Source organism: Pelodiscus sinensis, chromosome 16 (assembly GCF_049634645.1).
Source record: "Pelodiscus sinensis isolate JC-2024 chromosome 16, ASM4963464v1, whole genome shotgun sequence".
NCBI classification, from domain to species: Eukaryota; Metazoa; Chordata; order Testudines; family Trionychidae; genus Pelodiscus; species Pelodiscus sinensis.
The window spans coordinates 34,046,804-34,072,951 of record NC_134726.1 but is presented as its reverse complement, the minus strand read 5'-3'; the positions used below and the strand labels follow the sequence as shown (position 1 = coordinate 34,072,951).

Here is a 26,148-nt window from a genome sequence, read left to right as displayed (position 1 = left end):
CGAAACAGATGGAGCATGTGTAACCAGTGTCCTGGGATGGGCCATGAGCTCTCAGCTGTAAGGCAGTCAGGGGAGATTCTACTACAGTAAACTTCCGATAACCCAGCACCTTTAGAACCCAGGGGGTGCCGGATTAGCAGATATGCGGACCATCAGAAGGGAAGGCTATGAAGGGTCTGGGGTGGAGTGGTGGGGGAGGGAGATGTGCCCCTCAGCACTGCAGGACCAACCCAGCAGCACCCCAGACTTCCAAGTCAGCCGCTGCTGAAATTGACTCTGGGAAGCCAGGGGCAGAGCAGCTGGGGTGCTGCCGGGTTGGTCCCGCAGTGCTGAGGGGCAGCGCTAGGGTACCAACCTGGCAGCACTCCAGCTGCTCTGCCCCAGGCGTCTCCAACTCAGCAGCTGCTGAAACTGACCAGCGGCTGACTCGGGGAAGCCGGGGGCAGAGCTGCTCCAATTGTCCGGCTGCCCGGAGCACTTCCAGGTTCCAGATGGCGCTGGACCATCAGGAGTGCCGGACCATTGGATGCCAGACCACTGGAGGTTTACTGTACTACTACAGCGCCATGGATAGCTGCAAAGGTAGAGAAACAGAGCTGCTTCGCACACCTAATCCAAGCCCTGGGCTAGCATCCAAGCCAAGAATTAGCTAAGAAGTTCCCATGGACATGGACCCTCAGCCACACACAATTTATAAAACTCCAGATTGAATGGGGGATGGAAGGGAGGGGGAGCAAGCACAGCAGCTGTTAGGTGCACCCGGACTTCAGCTAGAGCGGGGCTGGACAGCCATTTTTAAGGGGGGGGGGAAGAGAATGGGGACACTCCAAGATTTTGCTTAGCGGGCATGGGCTGCACTTTCCTATAGAGGGGGTGAGGGTTGGGTGCAGAAGGGAGCTTTCGGGTAGGGGATTGCAGTTCAGGAGAGGATGTGGAGTCAGAGGGAGTTTGGGTGGAGGGGGTTGTGACATGGGGTAGGGATGGAGAAGCGGGGGTGCAGGGATCTGCATTGTGACCTAGGGCAGGAGTCCAGGGGAGGATATGGGTGCAGTGGAGATTCTGACCTGGGGGAGGGGTGCAGAAGGGAGTGCATGAGTGGGTGGGGTACCAGACTCTTACCTAGGCGGCTCCTGACCAGCAGCCCAGCAAGATCTGCTACAGTCCCAGGCTGCTCAAAGCAGCCAACTGCTGGAGCCATGTGCTCTCTGTGCCAGGGGAAGACCGTGTGCTGCCCGCCCCCCAGCACAATCTCTCAGCTCTCATTGGATGGAAACAACCCTTTTGTAGAAGCGTTGGGTACACAAAGCCCAGAGACTCAGGGCCCACCACTCAGAAACGCGGAGTACCAGTGACTTCTGTTGAAGAGCCACCTTAGGATCCCTGACACAGTATGAGCCTAAGCAAACTCACTGTAGGCAACGCAGCAAGCCAATAACCTAACTGGGATCAGAACTGAAGTGTACCCCTTCCCCCCAAAAACCCCCACACAGGCAAGTGATGCTTTCTGCTTTTATTCAATTAAATGCAGCATTCTATACAAGAAAAAAAATGAAATCATGAAATTCCAAACCCTGACAGTGAAGAACTAAATTCTTCCTAAGAATCAACCAGAATTAAAAGATTCCCCCATTGTACTGTACATAAAATAATCTCTTCCCCATTTACAGCGTTCCACACAGTACTTGTGTATCTCAAACTTCAGAACTGTACAACTTTGTTTACAAACCACGCTTTCCTATGAAAAACTTATTACAGAAAAAAATATTGCCACTTTTTATTTATTTGTAACAAAAAGTTAGAATCTTTTAAAAAACAAAATTTAAGTCAGCCAGAACTCTGTTAAGAGCGTGAGTGGGGAAGGGCGGGGGGGGGGGGGGGGGGGGGGAAGGGCAAAGGAAGTGGAGGGGAGGGGAAAAAAAAGGAGGAAAGAGATACTACGGTGCTTGTCAGAGCATCAGATTAGCATTCCCTTTGTCTCAAAAGAGGGAAACTGCATTTGGCATATAAAAACTACTTATCACTAGAGGTGGGACCAAGTCATGGGGTTTGGGTCCAACTCAGCTTCTCCCAAATTTCAGGGCTGTTTGGATCTGGGAGTTTTGGTTTAGACCCATCTCCAGTGAGCACTGCTATCAAACCTCATGCTAACATGAAAAACCAAGAAATAGACCCTTTCCCTGCACAGGAACCGTGGAACCAACAAAAAAGCTTATGCCTGCATATGTGTGTGCGTGTGTGTGGTGTGATGTGAGTGAAGTGTTACAGTAGAAGCTACTTGGTCGACTAATTCAGAAGTGTGCCTGCCAGTTGTCAAAATATCAACTCACAGGTTGTCACGATGAACCAAGCCTTTGGATTACAGCTCGTGTTTGTCGCAACTCTATGTACAACAGCTGGATTAGAATTTAGCAGGTGGTAAAAGCCAGATGTGTCAAACAACAGCTTCCTAGCACTGTGTAACTTACCTAGATGCTGTTAAGTGGAACTGCTGAGGATGCCGGATGCTTCAAAAGCAGAGTGATGTTCTGCTTCAAGCAAACTTAAGAAAACCTTTTCACTCTTTTCTTATGGACAAACCAAGCCCATGCAATGGGCTCAGTTTTGATTCTACCACTAGATAGATTCACTTCCGCTACATACAGCTGCCGGTAGCAACGATACAAATTCCTCCCCAGCCTTCATTTGCAGAGAAGCCAAAAGCATCTACTTTTCTTAGGTAACAAAAATAAGGTCATGGTGTAGGTTTGGGAGCATTTTGGGAGTAGTTTTATTGTGTTTTTGATGTAGATAGTTAGATGAGTTATGCATACTACACACAGATTTACAGAGAGGAATTTGGACCACATCACTATACCAGACCATGCAAGATTTGAAAAGCTAAGTTGGTCAAGTTTGTGAATAAGGCCTTGTTAGAAGCCACCAGCTCCACCTTCCCTTTCTTGAGCAGCCGGTAACAACTACCTTTTTTCCTCCCCTTCCCCCAAGGAGATGAAAAAAGGGGTGGATTGGGGTGGCTATTAACCAAACTCAAGTTATCAAAACTCACCTAACATCTGGACATTCTCTAGGTTAGGAGAGTGCAGACCCGTCTGATGGGGGACTTGCAAGCAGTCCCCTCGGCTGCTGCGAGCCAGCCACAGAGTACATGCAGGTGTCGTTAACACCCTGAGCCATTGTTCTGTCAGATAAAGTACTGCAGGTTCGCGGGATATTTAGATCAGTGTGAAAGTGTAAATTCTCCACTTTTTTAAATCAAGGTTTCGCTTTGATCAGTGCAAAAAAGTTTAAAAAACCATGTATCTACAGATATACATACGTGTGTCTATATAAAATCTGTACAGCTGGGGAGGATGACTGCCAAGATGCAGGGTGATGTCTGCCTTACAGAGAAAGATGCCTTGAGTCCAATTAGTTATGCCCCAATCTCTTCCTGCATCGGTGTTGCAGTCAGTTAAAAAAAAAACAACCACCCCAAACACCCACAAACAGGCGTTGAGACCAACACTAAAGGCTTTCCTGAACACTCAAGCAAAACCTGAAGAACTGAACAAACAGCAATGATGGAGAACTGGAAAAAGTTGCACTGAAGAATACAAAAATAAATCTGAAGTAAAAGGTACCTGTTGTCTACACAGAATGCATAAGAATTAGAACAAGGTGTTATTTGTACCATGTTAGAAGAGAGACCTCTCTACATAATCCATTAGTCAGTCTTGAGGTCCTTTATGAAGACAGATCCAGTACCTCATTCCCATGTGGGTCACACAGCAAACCTTGCTCTAGTAAGTGTGGATTTGGGAGCCACTAATATCACATCACAAAAGAGGCACAATTGCAACCAACTTTGTTTGAAGTTGAGGCGCCAGAATACAGTATCCTTACTGTAGAGGTAGACTTAACACAGCGTGTTGAGGAGGAGGGTGCATTGCATATCAGAAAAGGGCTTTCATGGGAAAAAGCAGAGATCACGATGGTTTGTCCAGCCAAAGCTATGTTTAAGCAAGTCAGAAGAAGAACGATGCACTCAGCACCCTAAAAGCACACAGGGCATTTTAGCAGCATTTAAATCATGAATCCAGAAGTGTTCTAATTAAAAACAAACAGGCATGCCTCAGCCTCCAGCTAGGAGTCACCATCTTAAACCAGCGACATTCATGAGGCCAGCCATAAATAGGCAACAATGCAGCAGATCCAGCATGAGAAACCGAAAAGGGAAGCGTTTCCCCTCATAGTTAAAGTGTCTTGGAGCTGGATTGCTACCTTCATCAGCAAGCTAGGAGACCGAGTTCTAATTTAGTAGCATATTTTCAAATGCTATTTACATTTTAAAGACAGCCACAAGCATGAACTTTTAGAACTCCGTGCGGAGGGGGAGGAAGAGGTAAAGGGTTGGCAAAAGACTATTCTCATAACTTTGAGCAATTCCAACTGGAATTCTCATCCAGGAAAAAAAACAAAACAAAAAAACACCATTAAAAAACAAACCAAGCCAAGGATAACCTTTGAAAGGCTGGATCTAGTAATCCTTATGCAAATAAGACTTCTACTGAAGTCAGTAGTAGTTTTGTTTGCATTGTGACCAATGGTGGGACGTGGTCTGAAACAGACTCAGCATGAAAGAGGAACCACTTGCACATTTTGGAGGAGGAGACCCACACATGCAAACCCAGAAGGTTAGTAAACATGCTCGATTTCCAATAGACAGCACATGAGGGAGCAATGCTTGGTTTCTGGACTGAAGACTCCTCCTGACAGCACCAGACATATTACAAAATATATTAGATCTTTTTATTGTAAAGTATACGGACCAAAGCTAGTGTTCGAGACACGATACCAGGAAAAAAACTACAAAAAATATTTAAGGAAGGTAAAGCTGTAAAGAATTTTTTTTTTTTTAAAAACAATCTTTGCAACTGCTGACATCTGGATTCAAGGAATCAGCGTTTTAATTTGTATTAATTAAAATTAGGGTACTAAATAAGTTATTAGACCCCAAATTTTGACAACTCATTGAGGCTTCGAGCCAGGGTAATATGGAAAGATGATCAGAAAAGCATATTAAAATACCTAAATTCTCCTATTAACTCCTTGGACTCAAGGAGTTCTAGTCACAGCACTAAGTAGCTGTCCAAGAGACTCACTGCACCCAGAATTTCTATTTACTGAGACAACAGAAGAAGAGGGACACAGACCAATTGTGATGGGCGCTGATGCTATGAACAGTTACATGGAAGGCATCTGACATCTAAGCAAAGCAGACCTGCCTCAAAAGGCCAACCACCAGGCATCCAGAAGTTACTGAGGGAAGAACAAGTCTATCCCCCCCAATAGCACTAGCAATATCACACACTTTTTCCGTGCATCAGAGCATCTTTGTGGCTGAGAAGCTTGACAGATTTTTCAAGCTGGTGCAATGCTCTGAAGCATCCTCAAACAGAGTACTCCAGAGAGAACATAGTCTGAGTCCTTACCCTCCTGAATCAGAAAGGCAGAGATCCTCTTCTGCCAAGATGCTAGCCAACATAACGACAGCTCTTCCCCAGGTGTCGCCAAGGCACATTCCTTCAAGTGCAATCTGCTAGCCCTGCACATGTTGGTCTGACTGTTCCTTAGCTTGGAGAAGGGAAAAACATGTATCCAACACACATGCACAAATCTTTCTTACTCAGAGGCCTAGGGGACCAATACACAGCTCATTCTTGTCACCTGACAGGCCTCAATCAAGCCAACTAAGACACTTATCCATAGCTTAAAAAAAATCTGAATATATTATAATGATGCTGTTAGCAAGAAGGGTCAAGCGAATGGAGCAACTTCAAATCCAATGTTCCTCCCTCTTTCCAAAAAAGCCTGTTTTCTCCTTGTGGAGACCTAAAGAAGCACTGATCTGAGCAAGAGCTTATGTCTGGCCTTTGCAGAGAGAATACATCCTTCAGTTAGCAGTGCAGAAAACAAGATGCTTGCAAGCCCAAACTAGTGGGAGGGGTGGGTGGGGGGAAGGAGGAAAGCATAGGGCATTAAAAACTGTTACTAAAGTGCAACAAATATCCTAAATACTTTGTAATGGATTGCAATAAGAGGTGCCTACAAAGCTTCAAACTTCCAGTTGGTGTAGGACACCTTAAAAAAGAAACAAAACAAAACAAAACAAAAAACAAAAAAAAACACCCCCCACACAAACCAACCCCCTCTCCAAACTATGTAATAAACAGAAGCAGGAATTTAGGAGCCCTTTGGTGTAGCATGGAGTATGAGGCCACTACAAAGAGTTTCAACTCTTGGGGTCAAACAAGGTATTTAGAACATATTAAAAGAAACACAGGTGAACTTAAAGCAAAGGAAAAACTGAAATTCTTAAATCTTCAGTAAGGAAACAGTTAACTTTTTGGTATTTTCAAAACCATAGACTGGGCAGGCTGGCACAACTGTAACAGCAGCCACTTGACGAGAGAGAAGATGCGCCTTTGCGGAACCACTTTGGAAACTGCCGGTGGCACCTTCCGTATTCCATCAATACTTAGACCTCAGTATTACTCCATTAATAAAAACAAATAGCCATATTCTTTCCAATTATTCTTCAGCCTGAAAGGAAAACACAAAACTGAAGCTAGATGAGAAATAGCTGGGAGGTGGAGGGAGGGTGGAGAGGGAGGAAGGGGGAGTTTTCATCAATTGGAGGCCAATCTCTTCAGCTTTGAGACTCCAGAAAGTTCATGTCTCAATGTCGCCTCATTTTAACTTTCCGGGCTGGACTTCCATCCTCCTCCTCCTCCTCATAGTCCTCCGTATACTCGTAAGACCTTCGCCAATAGTTCTCAGAGCTGAAGTTGCTCCTTCTCCTATGTTTTGGTAAGAGGACTGAGCGCCGGTTCTCCTCCTTATCCATTTCTAAAATCCGTGGCCTAAGGAAAAGAAGAAAAACATTTGGAGCAGACCCCCACTTGTGACGTAAGAAATGTGTCTCAGTAGCTGTGGTATTTAAGCTATAACTTCTTGCCTATGTTGACCAAATGGACCACTTGGAACTAGTGATGCACGCCTTTAACCAATCAGCAATCTTACCAGTTTCAGTTAATGGTTAACTATTAAACTATGCTGCTGCTGGAGCCTAGGACTCCAGTGGAGTGTGACTGGTGGCAGCAGAGTCCCACATAAAATATGGAGGGGGGTGCAGTAGCAGCTGCATCCGGTTAAACTTGTGTGTAACTGATTTTACAATCGTATTGGTTACATGATTACTTTAACCAATATCTACCTCCTCCTTTGGAGCACATGGCAGACCTCTCTCAACACTGTCAGGTTACATCACTGCAGTGTTCCTACAAGCACAGAACTCCTGTGGAGTCCAACACTGGGAAAGCAGAATATAAAGTCACATGAAGGCTAAGGGGAGGGTTTTGCTTATAGTGATGTATGTTCCTTCTGAACCAAAATCACAAGTTATTAAAAGGCTCTTTCTTTACTACTGAAACCAGTCAGCTACAAGAGAGCCCACCAAATTATGCAGCTGCAAGACCGATTTGATTTGAAGCGACCCAAGCAGTGTGGGACAAATGACAGAGTAAGAACATAACCTTCAGGTTAAGGAGAAACAACCCTCCCCATGTTGTACTGACATAGTGACTCTTCCAGGTCTATAAACTTTGTTCCTGTATGAGCAGTTGTGTTTATGGAGTGTAGTTTGCAATACATTTAGCTGTAACATATTTGTAGATGTGATTCTCCTCTTGCCTTACAATTATTCTGGGACTACTAGAGTGGAATATTACAGAAATAAGATTCCCTTCAACTGACTCACTGCAGCATGGGCTGAAACCTGTGGTAGTCAAGCCATGAAATTAAGCCAATCTTTTGGTTCTACATGATGTTAAGGAGTCTGAACTTTTGCTAAGGCTCAGGGACACCTCTGGGTGCCAGGGGTACTGGTTAGAATTTACACTGGACAGCTGGCTTTGAGCTGTCATGATTCTGCATCATAAGTGAGCCAACATTTTTTTTTTCCTGTAACAGGAATTCTCTCTCCCAGGTAGAAGTTATTATGTAGGCCAAATGAAACCTCCTTTTGGATAGGGTTCCATAAACACACTCTCAAGGCTGGCTCAGCTTCTGGAGCTGCTAAACTCACTGGACCACTTCCAGGAATAAGTCAGTGGTCAAATCCCTCTTGAAGCCAAATCCTGCAAGAGTTTGGGTATGCAAAGAATGCAGGATTGGGACCCAAACAGGCATGAGAAACATCACATGTACCTCCCGCCCCACTCTTCCCTGTTAGAGAAAACCTTTTATCCTGTAACAAAAAGTAGTAGTTTTATTTTATATAAGAGCTTGTCAATACAATTCAAAATTTAGCAGCAGGGAAACTTTATTGTCCTGAATGACTGTACTACCAATCGCAAGCTGAATTTATTGTTATTCAATCCAGACAACAAAAAGCCAAATAGCTTAAAATCCAAGCTCAGCTTTAAAGGTTTGGCTCTAAAAAAGCCATTTTGATTAATCAGACCTATATTTCCTAGGAAGTACGAGTGGAGTAGGCAGCCCTGAGACAGGAAAGGGGAGAAAACTTAAGCAGAACTTTAAATGCACAAGAAAAAAATGCCACGCTACATAGGACAGTTCAAGTTGCTATACAATAGCATTACAGGAATGATGGTGCGTTATCTTTGCAAGAATCATACCAAGGCCTATGAAATGGGCTGGTCTAACAACTGTGATTATTACCAAGCTCATGGGTGGGTGGCATTTACCATTATTTTGATACATGCCATGAAACTTCACACTTCACAGAGCAGAATCACTGAAGCCAGATCACAACTTTCACAAGCCTTCCTCCTACCTGTGAGCAGCATCAGGGTCTGCTTTGCGATGGGACCGCTTTGGTTTCAGGATCTGGTCCCTGTTGCTTCCTGACAGACGGTCAGAGGTGTAACCTGGTGACAACACAGAGCTACTCAGCGATTTTGTTTCCAATCGAGGAGCATCTAGTCTTGTTCTGTGAATGTTAAAAAAACAAAAACAAACGTTTCCAAAGAGTCTTTTGGGGACAATGCTGATGTATCAAAGTAGCCATTCTGCCTAGTCAAAGAGTAGATCCTGAGCCAGGCCTATCAGCCAGGTTAAGTGACAAGTCATTTTTGCCCTACGATATTTTGTCCTGCAATCCTCCCCCTTTAAACTCCCACTTCCCCTCTTAAAAAAAAAAAAAAGTTTGCACAGGGTCTCACACACAGGTCACATATTGGCCTATATTAACTTGACTATTAATTCCAAAGGTTAATGACTGTTCAGCAACTTAAAAGTGATGAAGCAAAATTCTCACCTCTGAGCCATATTGCAATACAGGCAGTCCCCGGGTTACATACAAGATAGGGACTGTAGGTTTGTTCTTAAGTTGAATTTGTATGTAAGTCGGAACTGGTACATATTGTAGGGGAAACTCTAGCCAAACATTTCTCCAGAGCTCAGTTTTATTCTCCCACGCCTCACTTCCTCAGTCCTTTATTCTCAAGCTGAGGTGTCTGCTGAGAAAAGCCGCTCTGCATCTCCCTGGTCTGCTGGGGGGGGGCGCGCGCTAGCTTCGCGTCTCCCTGGTCTGCTGGGGGGAAGCAGCTAGTGCGGGGTTGCCTCACCCCGTTTGTAAGTAGGGATCTGATGTAAGTCGGATCCATGCAACCCGGGGACTGCCTGTACTTCGCTTCACCACTGCGATCTCCCTACACATTGAGTGCTGTCATGGGGATCAAGAGAGCACACCAGTGCAAACCGCAGTTTTGCTGGAGACTGACACAGACTCAAATACCTAGTAGTCATCAGGTAACAGTCTGGAAGGAAGTTCAAGCAAGCAAGCTGCAACATGTCATCTCAACCAAAAAAAGATCTAATCAATTCTAGAATGGAACCATGCTAGTAGTTGCAGCAGTGTACAACAGGGTCTGACAAGCACAGCTTAATTAGAAAACAGAACAATTCTGTCCAACTGCGCTGTTTGCTCAGACATGGTTGTAGCTGGCTCGGTATGTGTGTCCAGGAAACAGAGTTTACAGAAACTATGCTACAGATTCAGGATTTGTACTATTGAGTACTCTGTATGTGGCTGCATCATGGTTATGCACAGATATAAGCCTTTGAAACCATGCACTACTGAAGCCACACAGGGACCTAAGCCTAGCATTAAAAAGCTTTAAAATAATGAGGTAATAGTGCATGTGGTGGAGATGATCCATGCAATCTCTATGAAACTCCAATTACAAGGCAAACCATCCTCTCCAGCAGCCCTTACCAGCTTACTCTCTTTGCAGCAGGTATGTGCTGACCAGTGAAAAAGGCCATGCCCACACAAAGTATGTAGGTTTGCCAATTGCACCATACAAAGGAAGTAGTGTCAGATTACTAAGAGTCCAGATTACCTACCAGTATCCTACTGGAATTCAGACCCTAATCAATAAGTGAGAATTCGGAACTAATCCTAGTTAAACACTGAATGCAGACATAATGGCAGGTCATATGCTGACCCAGTTTATTGCCATTCCAGAACTATTCATCTTGGCTACGCTTACACTCGTGGCTTCTTGCGCGAGTAATATGCAAATGAGGCTAAGCGTGGAATATTGCTGAGCCTCATTTGCATATCTAATGAGCCACCATTTTTTTCAGAAGAGGCTCTTGCGCAAGAAGGAGCATCTACACTGCCCCTTCTTGAGCAAGAAAAACCCTATTACTTTTCAGGAAGAACGGCAGTGTAGACGCTCCTCCTTGCGCAAGAGCCTTTTCTGAAAAAAAATGGTGGCTCATTAGATATGCAAATGAAGCTCAGCGATATTCCACGCTTAGCCTCATTTGCATATTACTCACGCAAGAAGCTGCATTCCTCTTTCAAGAGAGGAATGCAAATGCAGGCAAGCGAAATTACAAATGAAGCACAGATTTGAATTTCCCGCGCTTCATTTGCATAATCGTGTCCAGCCACTATTTCGAAATACCCTATTTCGAGATAAAATAACAGCATCTACGCAGCATTTTTTAGAGAAAAAAACCCTTCTTTCAAAACAACCCTTAAACTTTTGAAAGATTTTTTTCCCCCCTCGAAATAACTGCGTCTACACAGCGTTTATCATCTCGAAATAGCAGCCAGATGTGATTATGCAAATGAAGCACAGGAAATGCAAATGCGAGCTTCATTTGCAATTTTGCTCACCTGCATTTTCATTCCTCTGGAAAGAGGAATGCAGTGTAGACATACCCCAACATACCAAATATAACACAAGTTGTCTGTTTCTGATTAATGAATGATACAAATGAGCGTTCTGAAAGGCACTGTCAGCTGAGCAACAGAACCTCAGTTTTTTCTCACCCCCAAGCACTTCATGAACAGATCATGCAAAAATGATTTTATGAGAGTCAACTTTTGGAGAGAGAATAAAGTGTCTGAGGGTGTGACATGATCTAACATTGGGGGTGGCTAATGGATTAAAACCCCCCACACATTTTGCACAGAAACTGAGACCTGCATTTCCAATCATACTTAAAGCTTTAATTGCATTCAAAATCGTGGCTTGAGCCCTCCAAGTCTTTAGTTTTTAAAAAAAGTGTAGCTAGGCAACAGAGGACATTAAAAAGGGAAAACACACACAAGCAAGTAAATTATGCAATCCTAATGTCAATTAACATAGGTTCCTTCTAATGTGGACAATATGCAATACGTGTTACAAAAAGCTTGAACTACCATTTGGAAACAACTTCCAAAGTGTATCTGAGCAGGTTTCACTAGGCTGCACTAACACAATGTTTATTTTCCCTGTTTAAAGTTATACAGGTTGAACCTCTCTAGTCCAACATCCTCAGGACCTGACTGGTGCCGAACCAGAGAATTTGCCAGACGACATGAGGTCAATATTGTCTAGCAGCATTACCAACACTTCTACTGCATATGGGGCTACCAAAAGACATTTAGGGGTAATCAGAGCTAAACAGCAGCGCAGAACACTGAGAGCCAGCACTGGGAGCTGTAAAACATTATGGGACTGTGGGAAACTTGGCCACATCCATTGTAAGTGGACATCCAGCTAATTCAAATCATGCCAGACCACAGATGTTGCTGGACCAGAGAGGTTCAACCTGTACTTAAAAAATAAAAAGAGGGTGTTGTGTTTACTTCACAGTTTCAACCCCCTAAGGGTCTCCAGCCTCTTAAGCTGAAGATAAATTCCAGCCCTTTCTGCTACCCTCATTAGGGATGTAAAGGACTAGTCGACTAGTCGCTTCCCCCCCCTTTGCTGCCTCTATCAGAGGGAGACAGCGAGGGGGAGAGGATGGGATACTTCAAAGTGGCAGTGCTGTTTGGAGCCTGGGACCAGACCCCAGGCTCCATGCAGCGCTGCTGTGTAGCCTAGGGCCAGCTGGAGCATTCCCAGGCTCCATGCCCTGCTTTCGCCTTTGAAGTGTAGCAACAGCCCTAGGGCAGTTGCTACACTTCAAAGGCAGAGGCGCCCTATCGACGAATTGAATGCACTGACGATTCAATTAGTCGATATTTAACATCCTTAACCCTCATTGCCCTGCATTCTAGTAACACAGGACACACTGTAAATATTATGTTCTAACTGCACTGAAGCATTTATGACCTACTTGGGAGCCATGCCGCGCTCAAAATATTCCACAAAACTGATCAAGCCTCAGAGCACTGCTCCAATACACAGAGTTTTGTTCTACACTCACGATCAAAGAAGCAGAGTTTCTAACATGTCACATACAGACTGTATTCAGAAATGAAGATTCGATGTGGCGCCATCACCACATGGTTCGATATCCTTGTTCCTAACAACAAGGAAGTCTAAAGCTAGACACCCTTGCCATAATATATTTATCTTGGTGAAAAGTCAGATTCTCTGGCTATCTAAAGTGCATTCTTTCTGGAGGGTCTGCTTAGGACATCAGTATTATGATAGCCACAGACTACCTAAAGGAAGTAGCTATTTTCCTGGTTGTATGAACACACTATTAAAATCAGCAGCAGTCACATGATATAGGCTGTGATAACTTCACCATTGCAACCTGCGCTATGGGATGCAAGTGTTTAGAAAGATCCCTGCAGCATAGTGACGCAGACTAGGTTCAACAAGGAGCAGATGTCTTAGCATTACAATGTATACGCTGTAGCTAAATAAGCTGTAGCTTGCAAGGTCCATAGCATATCCTTTTGCAGCGTGCAATATTTGCATTTTAGGAACCACATCTGGTAGGTGCTAAGACTGTGGGAAAAGGGGAATCCCGCTCTATCTAAAAGGAATGCTAGAGTGGCATCCTTAGCTACTGGGCTGACTTGCATAGCGATCACATTCTTACTGGTGAAGGCATACAAGCTCCCATTGGGCTTTCTCCAGCCCTAACCTGGAGTGAGGCAGAATGCAGGATGCTCAAATACACAGGAGCATTCAACTTCGTTGACTAAATAGCAAGCTCCAGAGGCATTGTAAAGCAACCATTCCCACTACACTTCTACCAAGACATAAAAATCCCTGCACTCCCAGTGCCTGGTCTATACCAGAGAACTGCACGAGTTTAATATCTAGTTCAAATCTATTTAAACTGTAACGAAAGAGTCAGCCAGCTAAATCAGTGTAAACAAAGGAAATCTAGCTATTGAACTACACAAAAACAGAACCAAGAGGGAAAGGCATGTCCCCCAGTTTAAATCTATTTAGTTAAGCCAATGCTCTTCTGTAGCACAGATAAAGCCCTGGGCACCAGCCCCTCCTAAAGACAGGGCAGATGGATCATTGGCCTGATCCAGTAGGGCCACTCATGTTCTGAACCCTGGAAGGCCCATTTCTCCCACAATCCCACCAATGCATCTCAATCCTGACCTACTTTAACCCCCGCCCCTTCAAATATTTCAGAGGCTACAAAAATTGTGAGTAGCACAAGTGGCACTAGTCCAAATTTGTTTTGTGTCTCTGGCAGCAGCTAGTCTCAACCCTGCTGGTTTTAACTGCAGCAGCCTTGTGGTTCCTATTAAACACAGCAAAGCAATTCTATTAGACACACAATAGCATCTCTCTTGATGTCAGCTGATCTTCATAGATTTCTGGGCCAGAAGGGACCATTGATCTCTTGCTTTGTCAGCTTCACACCTCTGCCCTTTGTCTCCACAAGCTGATTTTGCCTCACTAATGTCTCCGGGCTGCAGCTTGTCTTGGTCTTGTGTCATGGCTTCTAATTAGTTGTCTAAATACACCATATCCACTGGATCACCAGTGTCCACTTGACTGCTGACACACTTGAAGAATTCTAATACATTGATGAGATACGATTTCCCTTTACAAAACTATATTGAGTGTTCTTCAACATACCGTGTTTATCTGTGTATGGTAAACATTCTTTACTGTAGCTTCCACCAATTTGCCTAATGAGGAAATTAAGCTTGAACTGAGACCAAAAATTTAGGGTTTTACAAGGCTGTCTTTTTTTTTTTTTTTAAAGGGCAGCCAACAAAAGCCAGCTGTTTAGATGTAAACATAACCCTCTATAGTGATTTTCAAACTCAAACTTTTTTCTGGGTAGGTAAAAAGCAGTTGCATAAGATAGAAAATGAACCCAAGAAAAAGTCAGACCCAGGCAGTCTATTTTCATTGTTCAAAACAAGTATAGTAAGTAGTCAGATATTTAAGATTCAAAGTGTTATAAAATATTAGAACACTCAACAAGTGATTTACCATTCAATACTAGCCCTTTAAAAATGTTCTGAAGTAACAGAGTGCTAGAGAGAGTCAACTGTATTCTTTCTTCCTTGATCCCCCCCAAACTCTTTAACACTTACTTTCTGAGGATGATGACAGCTCTCCTCTCCTTGATGTCTTGGGGTCGAATGCAGTGCGTGATTTCATCAGCTGCATATCCACTGGGAAAAACAAAAACAAAAAGCCAAGAGCTATGAGTATTGCTGGTAAGCTGATCATTCCCTGTTTCAGAGAATCAAGCACCTCTACCTACTCTCTAACTCCCATGGTGCAGTTCTTTAATTTGTTTGCAGAACAGTATGAAGTTTAAGTGATCAGCCTTATGTACTTTTTGCTTTCAAGTTCAGGCAGGCTGAGAAAAACGAAGACATTACCTTTTCCGGTCCTGGAAATTTTCTGCCACGGTGTGTAAATACACATCTAAATAAATGAGCATGAACCACTGATTCATAAATAGTGATATTTAAAGTGTGATTACAGAGAGTAAAGTCAGCAGCCTCCTTTAGTGACGGATGATCAGAAGAACTTAAATGAGCAACGTAACACCATCCCATTACCAAAGGGGATAGTCCCATGTAATTCCCTGCATAGAAAGCCATCTCAATAATAACGGATATTAATGCAGGCAAGCTGCAGACAACTGTTGATTACTGGATTTTGTCTTAACTTCCCTTAACTGTTGTGGCTTTGGGATGACAGGTGAATTTTACCAGGAGTTTTAGCCCGGTGCAAGGCAGAGTTGCAAGAAGGGGGCAGAGAAAGAATGCCCTTGCACTAGAAAGACCAACCTGTTTCTCCAACAAGTTAAGGTACTTCCCTGCATTCCACAGCCACTCCTTGCTCTGTTGCTTGCTTGAGGCAGCTGACTGCCCTCCTACGGAGCCACAGTTATTTTACTACTGAAGTTATCAAGGCCCAGACGCATGCTTGAAGATGACTTAGCTAGACTTGTGTCTTTAGACTAATTTCAGGAAACCAACCTACTGCCAGTAAACACATCTCTTTAGAATTCACTAAAAAGGAAACCATGAGAACAGAAAAGTATAGTTTTCAGAGTTCAGTGCAATCAGCAAGGTATGCAGGCTGGAGGCAGCAAGGAGTGGGGTGGGGAGAGGGTGCTTCAAAGCGGCAGTGCTGCGTACAAGCCCAGGGCCAGACCCTGGGGTCCACACGGCACTTCCGGTTTGAAACCCTGCAGGGAGCACAGGGCCAGGGGGGCAGGGGGGGAAGAGGACGGACTGCTTGAGTCCCCCGCTGGCCCCAAGCTCCCTGCAGCGCTTTCACCTTTGAATCGTAGCAACAGTCCTGGGACTTTTGCTACACTTCAAAGGTGGAGGCGCCCTATTTGACTAATTGAATAGTCAATGCAAATTGCATCGACTGTTCAATTAGCCAATTCATCTAAATTTAACATCCCTAGTCTGAAGCAGGGGACTGCAGGTTACTCAAGCAAGTCTATTCAGAGAAGCATAGAGGGCACAGGACAGCTCCTGTTACATGCATGGAGTTATCCAGTAGATGGGTCCCCAGACTCCCAGAGAGAGCACACTACCTTTTGCTCCTTCCAAGAAGGTTTTTATTGTTTCTTGGACTGAGAGTCTCACACTGATCCTTCCAGAATGTTTTATTCAGGTGTAACCCAGAATGAGGAAGTGTGATGCAATGGCGCTTATTACGGGGCTCTATTATGTTTCAGTACCTTTTCTCCTAGCGCCAGGGAAGCAATTAAAGATCAGCTCACCCATGTTAGCACTGATCTTAAAAGAACCCCAATAATGTCTTTGATTTAAGGAAACAAGCCAATTTACGGTTGAACACTCCTTCATGTCAAGCAGGTACACTCCAGAGAGGAGTTAAATGCCAACTTGAAACCAAAGGGTCTCGTGACTACAGACAGGCAACAGGTAGTGGTGCAAGGACTGTAAACCTAGATATGCTGCCTCCCTGCGCCAAGAGGCATATGCCAAGATGGCAGCAATAAGCTCCCAAGGCTGGTCTGCCCAAGCTCCATGCAGAAGAAACAGACGTTAAATTTGAAATAGCAAAGTGAATGCATTCTGTCCCTCAGTAGCCCCATACTGAACAGTCAGCAGGGTAAGAATTAGCAAAACAAAAAGTGTCTTGTTTTTCTCAAGTAAGGATGTAAAATCCAGTTTAACAGGGTAACTAATTAGACAATGTTTAATCGGTTAACTGATTAAAAGAGGCGGCAAACTGGGGGACTGCTCCAGAGGAGGGATGTAATAGTGTAGTTGATTAACCAATAAGCTTAAGCTTATCGGTTAATGCTATAGACAACACACATTTCCCCAGCCCCCCCGCTAATACATTTTTTAGCAGGCTGGCCAGAAAGCCACGTCCAGAACCTGCCCCTACTGTGTCTCTGCATTTAAAGTGTATTTGAGCCAGGCTGCCTGCTCGCTCAGCTTCTGTCCTGACTTGCACTGGCTCGGAGACCTACCCCCACGGTGGCTAGGATCCAGATGGGCAGGCAGCCTTGCTGAGTTCTGGCTCGTGCCAAGTCCAGGAGCTCACACCCCACTCTGGACAGGGGCTGCTGCACAGAGGCAGCAGCACGAGGTGACAGGCAGCTGGTCTGCATGGGGAGTTTATTTTTAAACTGGCTCCCCTCACGGACCAGCTCCCGCCTAGCACCCCATGCTGCTGCCTCTGTATCAGAGGCAGCAGCTGAGTTGCAGAGGGCTCCTTTGGAGTGGGACCAGAGTGCACTGGCTGCCAGCTCCACCCCCAGGGACTACAGAATAGTTGAGTAACCGATAAGAATTCATGGAGGTTAATTGACTGTTCAATTAACTGATATTGAACATCCCTACTCCAGACCCCACCACTGGGCTGGAACTCCCCCTCCCAGACCGGGGTTGCTCCAGCCCGGCAACTGCAGCCCTCCTGCTGGGCCCTCCACAGGCAGGAGCGAAGTCCCTATTGCTCAGTCAGACAGCTATGTCCCTGAGCCTCTCAAGAACACTAATCCTGAAGCTGTAAAGCAAACATTCATTCCTCCTCATTGCATCTCTGAGAGAATATTGCACTTTTATTCCATGTTCTACTGAATGTTTCCTTTGGGACTTTGGTCAAATACCTTAACCTGCATGCCTCTGTTTACCCATCTGTAAAATGGGATAAATACATACCTCATGGAGGGAGGGGGAGAAGAAAGGCTTAACTTACTGTCTGAAGTGACTTCAGTTTCTCAGCGATACCATCTAGTACAAGTAGAAGTTTTATCCTAATTTCACCGACAGGGAAACTGAAGTGCTGCCTGTTTAAGCACATTGCGCATGACTGGTATTCCAGTTGCATACCATGCCTGTTAGAGAACATATTACAGCTGCTCACTCTAACAAGGAAATGTTCCCAATGAAGTCTGACCCAGGCACTGCCATTCCTTAGTCCAAGGAATTGCTGAGAGATACGGGGTATTCATCTCTGGTGAAGCAGAGCATATTCCCCACACACTGTCACAACCTCAACCCCGATGGAAAGAGACACACAAGCGTTCTACTTGTTACTGCCAGTGCAAGTTATTAGGGTACTAGACAAAGTGTGTTTGAAAGTGTCCAAAAGAGCTGACAATCTCAAAGGGCTTTGCATCTTACTTCATCACCATAAAGTATCTATAGATATGAAATCACTGGCTGTTTGGTTTAAGGCCTCAGCCTTATTTTCAGTGATTTAGAAGGCTCTCTTCTTCACTGACTCAGCTGACTGGACTCTACAGGTTGGAGCAGAGCTTCAAAAACCTACACGTTTACTTATCACTGACGAGCATGACGTTTCCGCTGATAAGCAAGGGGATCCACACTCAGTTCTGAAGTTTAAGCTCTCTTTTAATAAAGTTTCTAAATAGCTAGGAAAGATATCTTGCAACTATAAGGAAAACAGGCTCATCTGGAGCCTTGCTCTGTAGCAAGAGAATGAAACTAACATCTTGTCAGTTTCAGACTGGCGAGCAAGCCAGGAGCATAGGCTGAGGCAAGTCCAAAGAATGGCATGGGGAAGGAATGTGTTAGAGAGCTTCCCCTCATAGCAACCAGGAGGTTCAGGGGAATCAAAAGTAGAAAGAAAGCCCTCTCCCCCTCCCTTACATTAACTAAATGGGGACTGGTCGGGAGCATCTTTACCCTAAGACTGACATAAGTGATGTAGTTCTGCCACTCCAGCAAAGTTCAGACACAGCACCTAACTAGGGATTTTACTATCGGTTAATTGAATAGTCGAGTAACCTCATAAATTCTTATCGGTTAGTCAACTATTCTATAGTCCCTGAGGGTGGAACTGGCAGCCAGTGCGCTCCGGCCTCACTCCAGAGGAGCCCTCTGTCACTCCATGCTGCTTCCTCTGTATCAGGGGAAGGGAGGGGAGCCAGTTTAAAAATCAGCTCCGCTTGCGGACTGGCTGTTTGTCACCCAATGCTGCTGCCTCTGATAAAGTGGCAGCAGCGCGGGGTGGTAGCAGACCCTGTCTAGGGGACGCCTGAGCTCCCAGACTCCACGTGAGCAGGAACTGAGCTTGGCTGCCTGCCCATACAGCTCCTAATACACTTCAAATGTAGAGTCACAGCGGGGATAGGTCCCGGACCCAGCATGAGCCAGGACTGAGCTGGGCTGCCTTCCTGCCCAGCACCTAATACACTTTAAATGCAGAGCTGCAGCGAGGTAGGCCCCAGACCCGTTGCAAGCCAGGCGTGAGCCAGGCTGCTGGCCAGCCTGCTAAAAAAAAATGTACTGGGAGGAAGAGGGAGATGTGTGTCGTCTATGGCATTAAACCTATAAGTTTTTGCTTATTGGTTAATCCACTACACTGTTACAGCCCTACACCTAACTCCAGATGCTAGGTTTCTAGTGTGGGCATTACTCGTGAAATTCACTGATGTCTATCCCTCTCGTGAACATCTCCATTAATGGGCTCTGGCTAGGAAATCTATTCTCTAGGTAACATAAGCCTAATAATTTGCCTTCAGGACCCACGCTGAAAGATGTATCCTTAGCAAAGAGATAAAGATCTGCTTTCTGCTGAATGTTGTACATTGTGAAGATCAGCCCACATTTCCAGACAGTCTAATATCCATGGTGATATACCAATATTATCAAGACATGTTGTTCGATATAATACAGCTCTCCCATTATGCAAGTGGTTTTTTTGGGGCGGGGGGGGAGGAAGGGGGAAGAGGGGGAAGACAGTCAAGGTATTCTCCTTCCATCAAGGCAGTCTCGGAAAGCCTGGGAAGCAGTTATATTCCTACCACTGCCTCCTGCACACTAGACCTGTCCTACTGATACTGAGATTCCTTTTAAAAAAGGAAACTAAACATGGCTGAGTTTGTAATCAACAGCATCTAGGCTACAATGCGCGGCACTGAAACGACACCCAGCTTGATTCAGACTTCCTAATGGGAAAAGAAATACAACAATCAGTTGAAAGGTGGAGAGAAGAGAGGTTTCAAGTTGACCTTTTTCAACAGGAGCTAAAGTACCATTAGAGCTTGGAAGGAGGGATGAGAAGCAGCAAGAAGTGACCCTTCCTTCATATCCCCTCCACACAAGCCTCCAAAAACTCTACTGCCAAATGAAAGAAGGTGTAGGCCACAGAAGCAGAATGAGTGGAAGGGGAAAATGGGTGGCTTCAAGGTCAGAATGAAACCACAGAGAGCTCTAAGAGCCAGAAAGGAACACAGTAAAGGGGACACAGAAAGGGACAAAGAGAGAGGTGGGAAAGTGAATTAAAATGAGAGGGAGAGATGCAGCTTCTTTGACAGTTCTCACGTAGACCTAACACACCAGGGGTGAGGAGCCTTGTGTGTGTCAGGGGCCGCTGAGCCACAGAAACATCAGCTGGAGGCCACACCAATGAGGAAAAAACCCCTCCCTCACTGACATGGCCCCCGACTGAGAAGCAGAAAGACAGACACTCCCCGCATTCCTCTTGCACACCTGCCCCAGAGCAGAGTGTGTGTAAGAAGCAGTGGGGGGAATGCTCCCCTTTGCAGTTCCCTGGGGATGCACATGGCTCCGTGGCCCACACCACTCTCAGGCACTGCTCCAACTGGCTGTGATTCTGGCCAGTCAGTGCAGTGGGGGCAAAGCCTCCAGGCAGCACTCCCCAACCCCGCTGTTTCCCCAGTCACGGGGAGCGGCAGTGCACAGAGCTGCTGCTGCCTCCTCCTGCCAGGCAGAGCCCATGGGTTGGACCTGGCCTCGACTTGCCTGATTCCTGCAAGGCTTGGGGCTCTCCAGACATGTTGGGGGGTGGGGCAGGCCTGAAGTGCCATCACCAGCTCCCTGATGCTGGGTGGTGGTGGGGAGCCCCAAGCCTCAGAGGCTGGATCCAGGCAATTAGTGGGCCATAGGCTCCCTGCCCCTCTAATACATGCAGCCAAATAAATGCTGCTATGCTGGCTTCCCAGGAACATAGTCCTGCTGAGAACAACCACTGATCCAGCAATACCCGAGTCACACAGACCTTTTTATCAGCATGTTACTTCTACCCACACAGCTTCCCTGTTTTCAGAACAACTGCCTTCAGGAACTACACTTGAACCTCTTCAATCCGGCACCCCACAGGAAACAGGGTTTGCTGGACTGAAGATTTTGGCAGGCCAGGGAGTTTGGGATGGGGGTGGGGGCTTACCTGGCAAGCCACTCCCAGGCACTGCACCCCCCCTCCCAGCCCTGCCACAATGGGAGTGGCTGGGGGAAAAATTCCCTGGCACAGCGCAGCTCTTCCCCCAGCTGGCAGGAGGGGAAGTAGCAGTGGCAGAACCGCTTCTGCCTGCTGGGGTCCGTACCACAGGTATTCTCAAATTAGGGACATCTGGAGTATGGCGATTATAGTGTACGTACTTGGATTTACACACACACACACACACACACACCTCAGTTTGGAGAGCTGACTACAACGTGCCGGAGAGGACTGGCTCATAGGCTTCATGTTCAGCAGAATCTAGAAGGCTTGCAAGCCATGTTCATTCTCTAACCTGGCAACTTTAACAAAGTTATTACAACTTTGAAGCAGCCTGGATCACAATATCACAATCCAATCCCTCCAGCAGGTTGTCCTATAAGAGCTAAATATTGACTAACTGCTGCATTTAAAGGGAAATAAGCCCCATTTTAAAATATTGTTTACCGGAAACTAAATCTCTCATCTTGGATTAAGCAAATTAATTCCATCAATGTTTCAGTAACTCTCAAAGCACAATTCAGAAATCTGTTTTAGTTCTATGCTTGTCTCAGTTATTTGTCGATACAGAGCTGATGTCCTCCAATACGAGGCCATGAAAGTTCTGAAGTTAACTTAATTGGGAGCAGGAACAGACCGATATTCTTCCATTTACACTTCTCCAGATAAAATGCTTCGCAACAATGTAAGATTTACTATTCCAGATAAACTGTTAGTCCATCAAGGCAGGGGATCCTGTCTCTGGCAGTCTCTAGGACCTCATCGCAGGCCAATATTCACCACTGGAATGAGCAGGTAGGATTTAGTTAGCTCTCAGAGAGCAGTGCTCACTTACCTGTCAATTTTCTATCTCCACCAGTCTAAAAGTCATGTAACACAGGTGGTGTTGGGGAGAATGAGCTAATATTTGTGCAGCAGTTTAGAGATACAAAGCAGTGTAAGTACTATCTGTTATTAACACACCTGGTCACTCGTACAATGCTATATGTACACGAAGAGGGAAATTCCTTCCTGACCCCCTGCAGCAATCATTTTGCAAGCCAAAGCATGACATGGTATTATACGCACACTGCCTTGCTGCCAGCATGCACGTTTACCAGCTCATACAATAGCTAAAATACTTCCCTTTGGCATTGCTGAAAAAGTTAGGGATATTTGGCTATCCGTGTCAAATGAAGTCTGCAGGACTGCCGTTAGCTTAAGGGCCGTACTATAAAAGTTGATCATAAAATTATGCACTCCCATCATCGGACTTCCTCCTTCCTGTGGCACCTAAAAACCCACCTGCTCCACAAAAACACATGCAACTTAACTGGCTGTTCCCTGTGCCAACCTCAACATTCTTTATGTAGTTAAGAGAGGAGGCATGACCCAGAGGACAGAAAAAGAAATTAGTAGGTAGGCTCTTCCAAGTCCCAATCCTGGCTTTACTAGTGACTTGCTGCATGACCTTGGGCAGATCATCTGACTTCTGTGGCTGTTTTCCCATCTGTAAAGGGGGAACAGGGAGAACCTTCCTGTACCTATGAGACAGGGCTGCTGTGCAGTTTATACTGGGACTACACAATTTGCACTTGCATACACAGGAGATCTCAGAGTATTCTGCACAAAGTCAGCTAAGATTTCATATCCCCACTTTACAGATGGAGAACAAAAACGAGGCCACCTCACCTCTCTGTTTACAGTCACACAGGAAGTCAGGATTTCTGGGTTCTATTCTTAGCTTGGTCACCAACGCCTAAATCAGTTGCTCCATAACAAACATACTGCTGGGCAGGGGCTCCATTTTATGTCTCCCTGTGTATCCTGACCCTAGATAGCAGTCAGCGTCAATCCACTAACATTCCACACGCAGACAGATTCTTATTGAGGCCCCTGCAAATGGGCTTGTCTTCCTCCTAGGCCTAGCTGCGTCACTGTCTGCTGCTCGAGCTGAATCACTGCTCTCACCTGACCCTCACTGATCATGAAGCCTCAGTCCCAAATTTCTTTCCTTAATCCTGACACTCAGTGGAAAGCCCATGTGTTTATGATGCAATATAAACAATTCAGGCATGTTAAAAAGTCTTGGGGGTAGCCAGGTTAGTCTGTAACTTTAAAAACAAGTAGTCCTGTGGCACCTTAGAGACTAACCAAAAATATATAGAATCACGAGCTTTGGTGGGTTTAAAAAAAAATAAAAAAAAATCAGGCATGTATTTTTGCTGATGTTTGTTTGTGTAACTTGTGTCTCTATTAAGCTACTAAGGAGACTCAGGTTTAGCTGCTGAAACTCAGAGGCCTTCCACTTAGTTACCTTAGTACAGTGACACTTCCTCTCCTCACTGGCAGGAACAAGACGGGTTCGGAGACTCTGATGGGCTTGAACTGGAACTTACACCCAAAGCAGAGCGCAGAGTCGCTGAAGAAAGACACAGAGACGATGGGCCTCTCAAAGATGTGGATAGGGTCCACGTGGGAGACGATGCAGCCACCAGGCTGGTAGTCGTTGATCACGGCACTGTTCACAAAGCCCTCAGGAATCACCCTGTGCTCCACCAGCTTCCGGATCACCAGGTCATGCACCCACTCAGGGATGGCATCCACTTCCCCCTGCGGGTACAACCTTTCCTGACCAGGGCCTCGCCTCTGAAGCTGGGACCCATACGTATAGCCCTCTCCAAAGAAATATTTGTTCCGAAGAGGGGCCCTGTCCACCGTATGCTCTTTATAGAGGCCTTTCTCAGCTCTAGATACCACGTCCTCGATCCGAGCTTCGATCTTGGCACATTCATCTGGGCTGAAGAGACGAAGCTGCCGGATGCCACTTTTGACTTTCCGGGCCTCCTCCTCTTCCTTCTGCTGCTCTTCATAGTCACTGGGCTCAGAATCTGAGTCCTCATGGTACTTGCGTTTGCGCTCTGTGGCAGCAGCACCCCCAACTGCCCCATAGGGGGACTCTGTGGGTTCCCGCAGGCTGCTGCCTTTGTAGTTGTCCCGATAAGGCATCATGGACTTCAGCTTCTCTCGCAGGTCTGTGTAGCCACTCCCCGCCATGGTGCGTTTGCAACCCACCTCCTCTACTGATCTTCTCGGTGCACGACTCTTTGGGTTAAAGAGTGGGAAGTGCTGCTGCTATTCATGGCCTCCCTGTCCTGCTGGGATAGCTCCAAAAGGAAAGAGATCCACAGAGCAGATTCTATATTCCAATTCCACACACAGGGCACCCACCCAACTCACTGCTCTGGTGGTGGTGGGGGTGGGGTGGGGGGGTAGAAACCTTTGATTCAGGTAGCTCAGCTCCACGCTTCCATAGAGCGCCCCGACTCCTTGGCGGGGAGAGGGCCAGGCTCTGCTCCAAAACAGGAAGTTCCTCCCTTTCTTTTGGGTAGGGGAAGAAGAGAGGTCTGGTGCGCTGCTCCACGCCGGGTGCCCCCCGACACGTGCGTGTGTGGGGGAGGAGGGAGGGACTGGACGCTCACCTCTCGCTCAGGCTCTTCTCCGGTAGCTGCGTAGGGAAAGAGGAGAGGGAGGAGGGAGGCCGCACAAGGCCAAGCCTCCCCTCGTGGCTCCTAGGGCCGGGGCCCGCTAGCTCCGTCCCCCCGCCACTTCCTGGCTTGCAGGGGGGGCCCGGGACGGGAGCGCGCAGGTCCCCCGGCCGGGCCGGCGTGGGAGCAGGGCTCGGCTGCAGGGGCCTCCCTCCAGGCCAGGGGGGAGCCGCCTCCTGCCGCAGGGCCGGGCGAGGCCTCCGGGCCGCCCGCGGGCTGTCAGCTGCTGGGCCCCACGCTCTGCGCCGGGCGCCCGCCGCCCATGGGGCTCGCGCTTCAGGCAGTGGCGGAGCCTGGCACGTGCCCAGCTGCTGCCCCGGCTCCCGGCAGCCCCCGGGCCGCCGCCTCGCTCCCCATCGCAGCAGCAGGAGGTGGGGCGGGGGAGGGGGGGGGTTGCTCCGACGCGCTCGCGGACGCCGCTCGGACTCCTCGCTACGTCACCAGGAGCCAGCCCGACATTATAAATAGCTCAGGGGCAGCCTAGCGCGCAGGCCGCGCACTGCGCAGGCGCGGACCCCCCATAGCCGGCCCTCTGCGCATGCGCGCGGCGCCCGCCGCCTCTTGGCTGCCGCCGCGCTTCACAGCCGCCGCCGCTTGGCCAAGCCCCCGAGACTTTTTCGTCCGGGTGGCCCGGGAGGCGGGTGGGGCGGAGCGAGTGACTGAGGGCGGTGTCGTTCGGTGAGGGCATCACCGATCCCACAACAGCGCTTCTCCCCCACCCCCCCGTTGCGGTTCAACTTAACCTACCTGTTCCCCCGGCTCGATGCTGATTGGTTGAGCTGCCCTGAGGAGGCGGGCACAAAGGGAAAAGTCTAGCTCATTGGTCGCTGTGAGACGGGGTTCTGCGTATGCAGAAAGTTGCGTAGAGCTGTGCGGAAAGGCGGAGGACCCTTATGAGAGTAGGGGGCTGGGGTGTCTATAGAGGTGCCTGATGGGGTTGGAGTTGAGAGCCGTGCCTAGACCCGCGCTCGTTTCCCCGTAGCAGTGTGGGCGATGGCGGGTGCACGGGAGCAGCCTGGCGGAGATAGGCAAAAAGAGTCAGGCATCAGGCAGGACACCCCTGCCTTGGAGCATCTGCTGCTCCCTGCATGGCTGCCACATGGCACTGGCAGTTCTGCCAGGGGTAAAGTGGGAATGATGGGAACAGACCACGGGGCACGTACCACCCCTAGGGCATAGGCGTGCAC

The 26,148-nt window shown here is 47.0% G+C and overlaps 1 protein-coding gene across 1 annotated transcript; it reads right to left on the bottom strand.

Moving 5' to 3' along the window:
* Nucleotides 1–1,495: 1,495 nt before the first annotated feature.
* Nucleotides 1,496–25,698, bottom strand: ALKBH5 (alkB homolog 5, RNA demethylase). The gene is made up of 5 exons (XM_075899762.1): nucleotides 24,694–25,698; nucleotides 23,731–24,580; nucleotides 14,816–14,896; nucleotides 8,837–8,992; nucleotides 1,496–6,902 (listed from the first exon to the last, which is right to left on the bottom strand). Exons 2-5 carry the CDS (start codon nucleotides 24,468–24,470, stop codon nucleotides 6,719–6,721), a joined length of 1,161 nt encoding a protein of 386 aa, XP_075755877.1. The 5' UTR covers nucleotides 24,471–24,580; nucleotides 24,694–25,698; the 3' UTR covers nucleotides 1,496–6,718.
* Nucleotides 25,699–26,148: the final 450 nt, after the last annotated feature.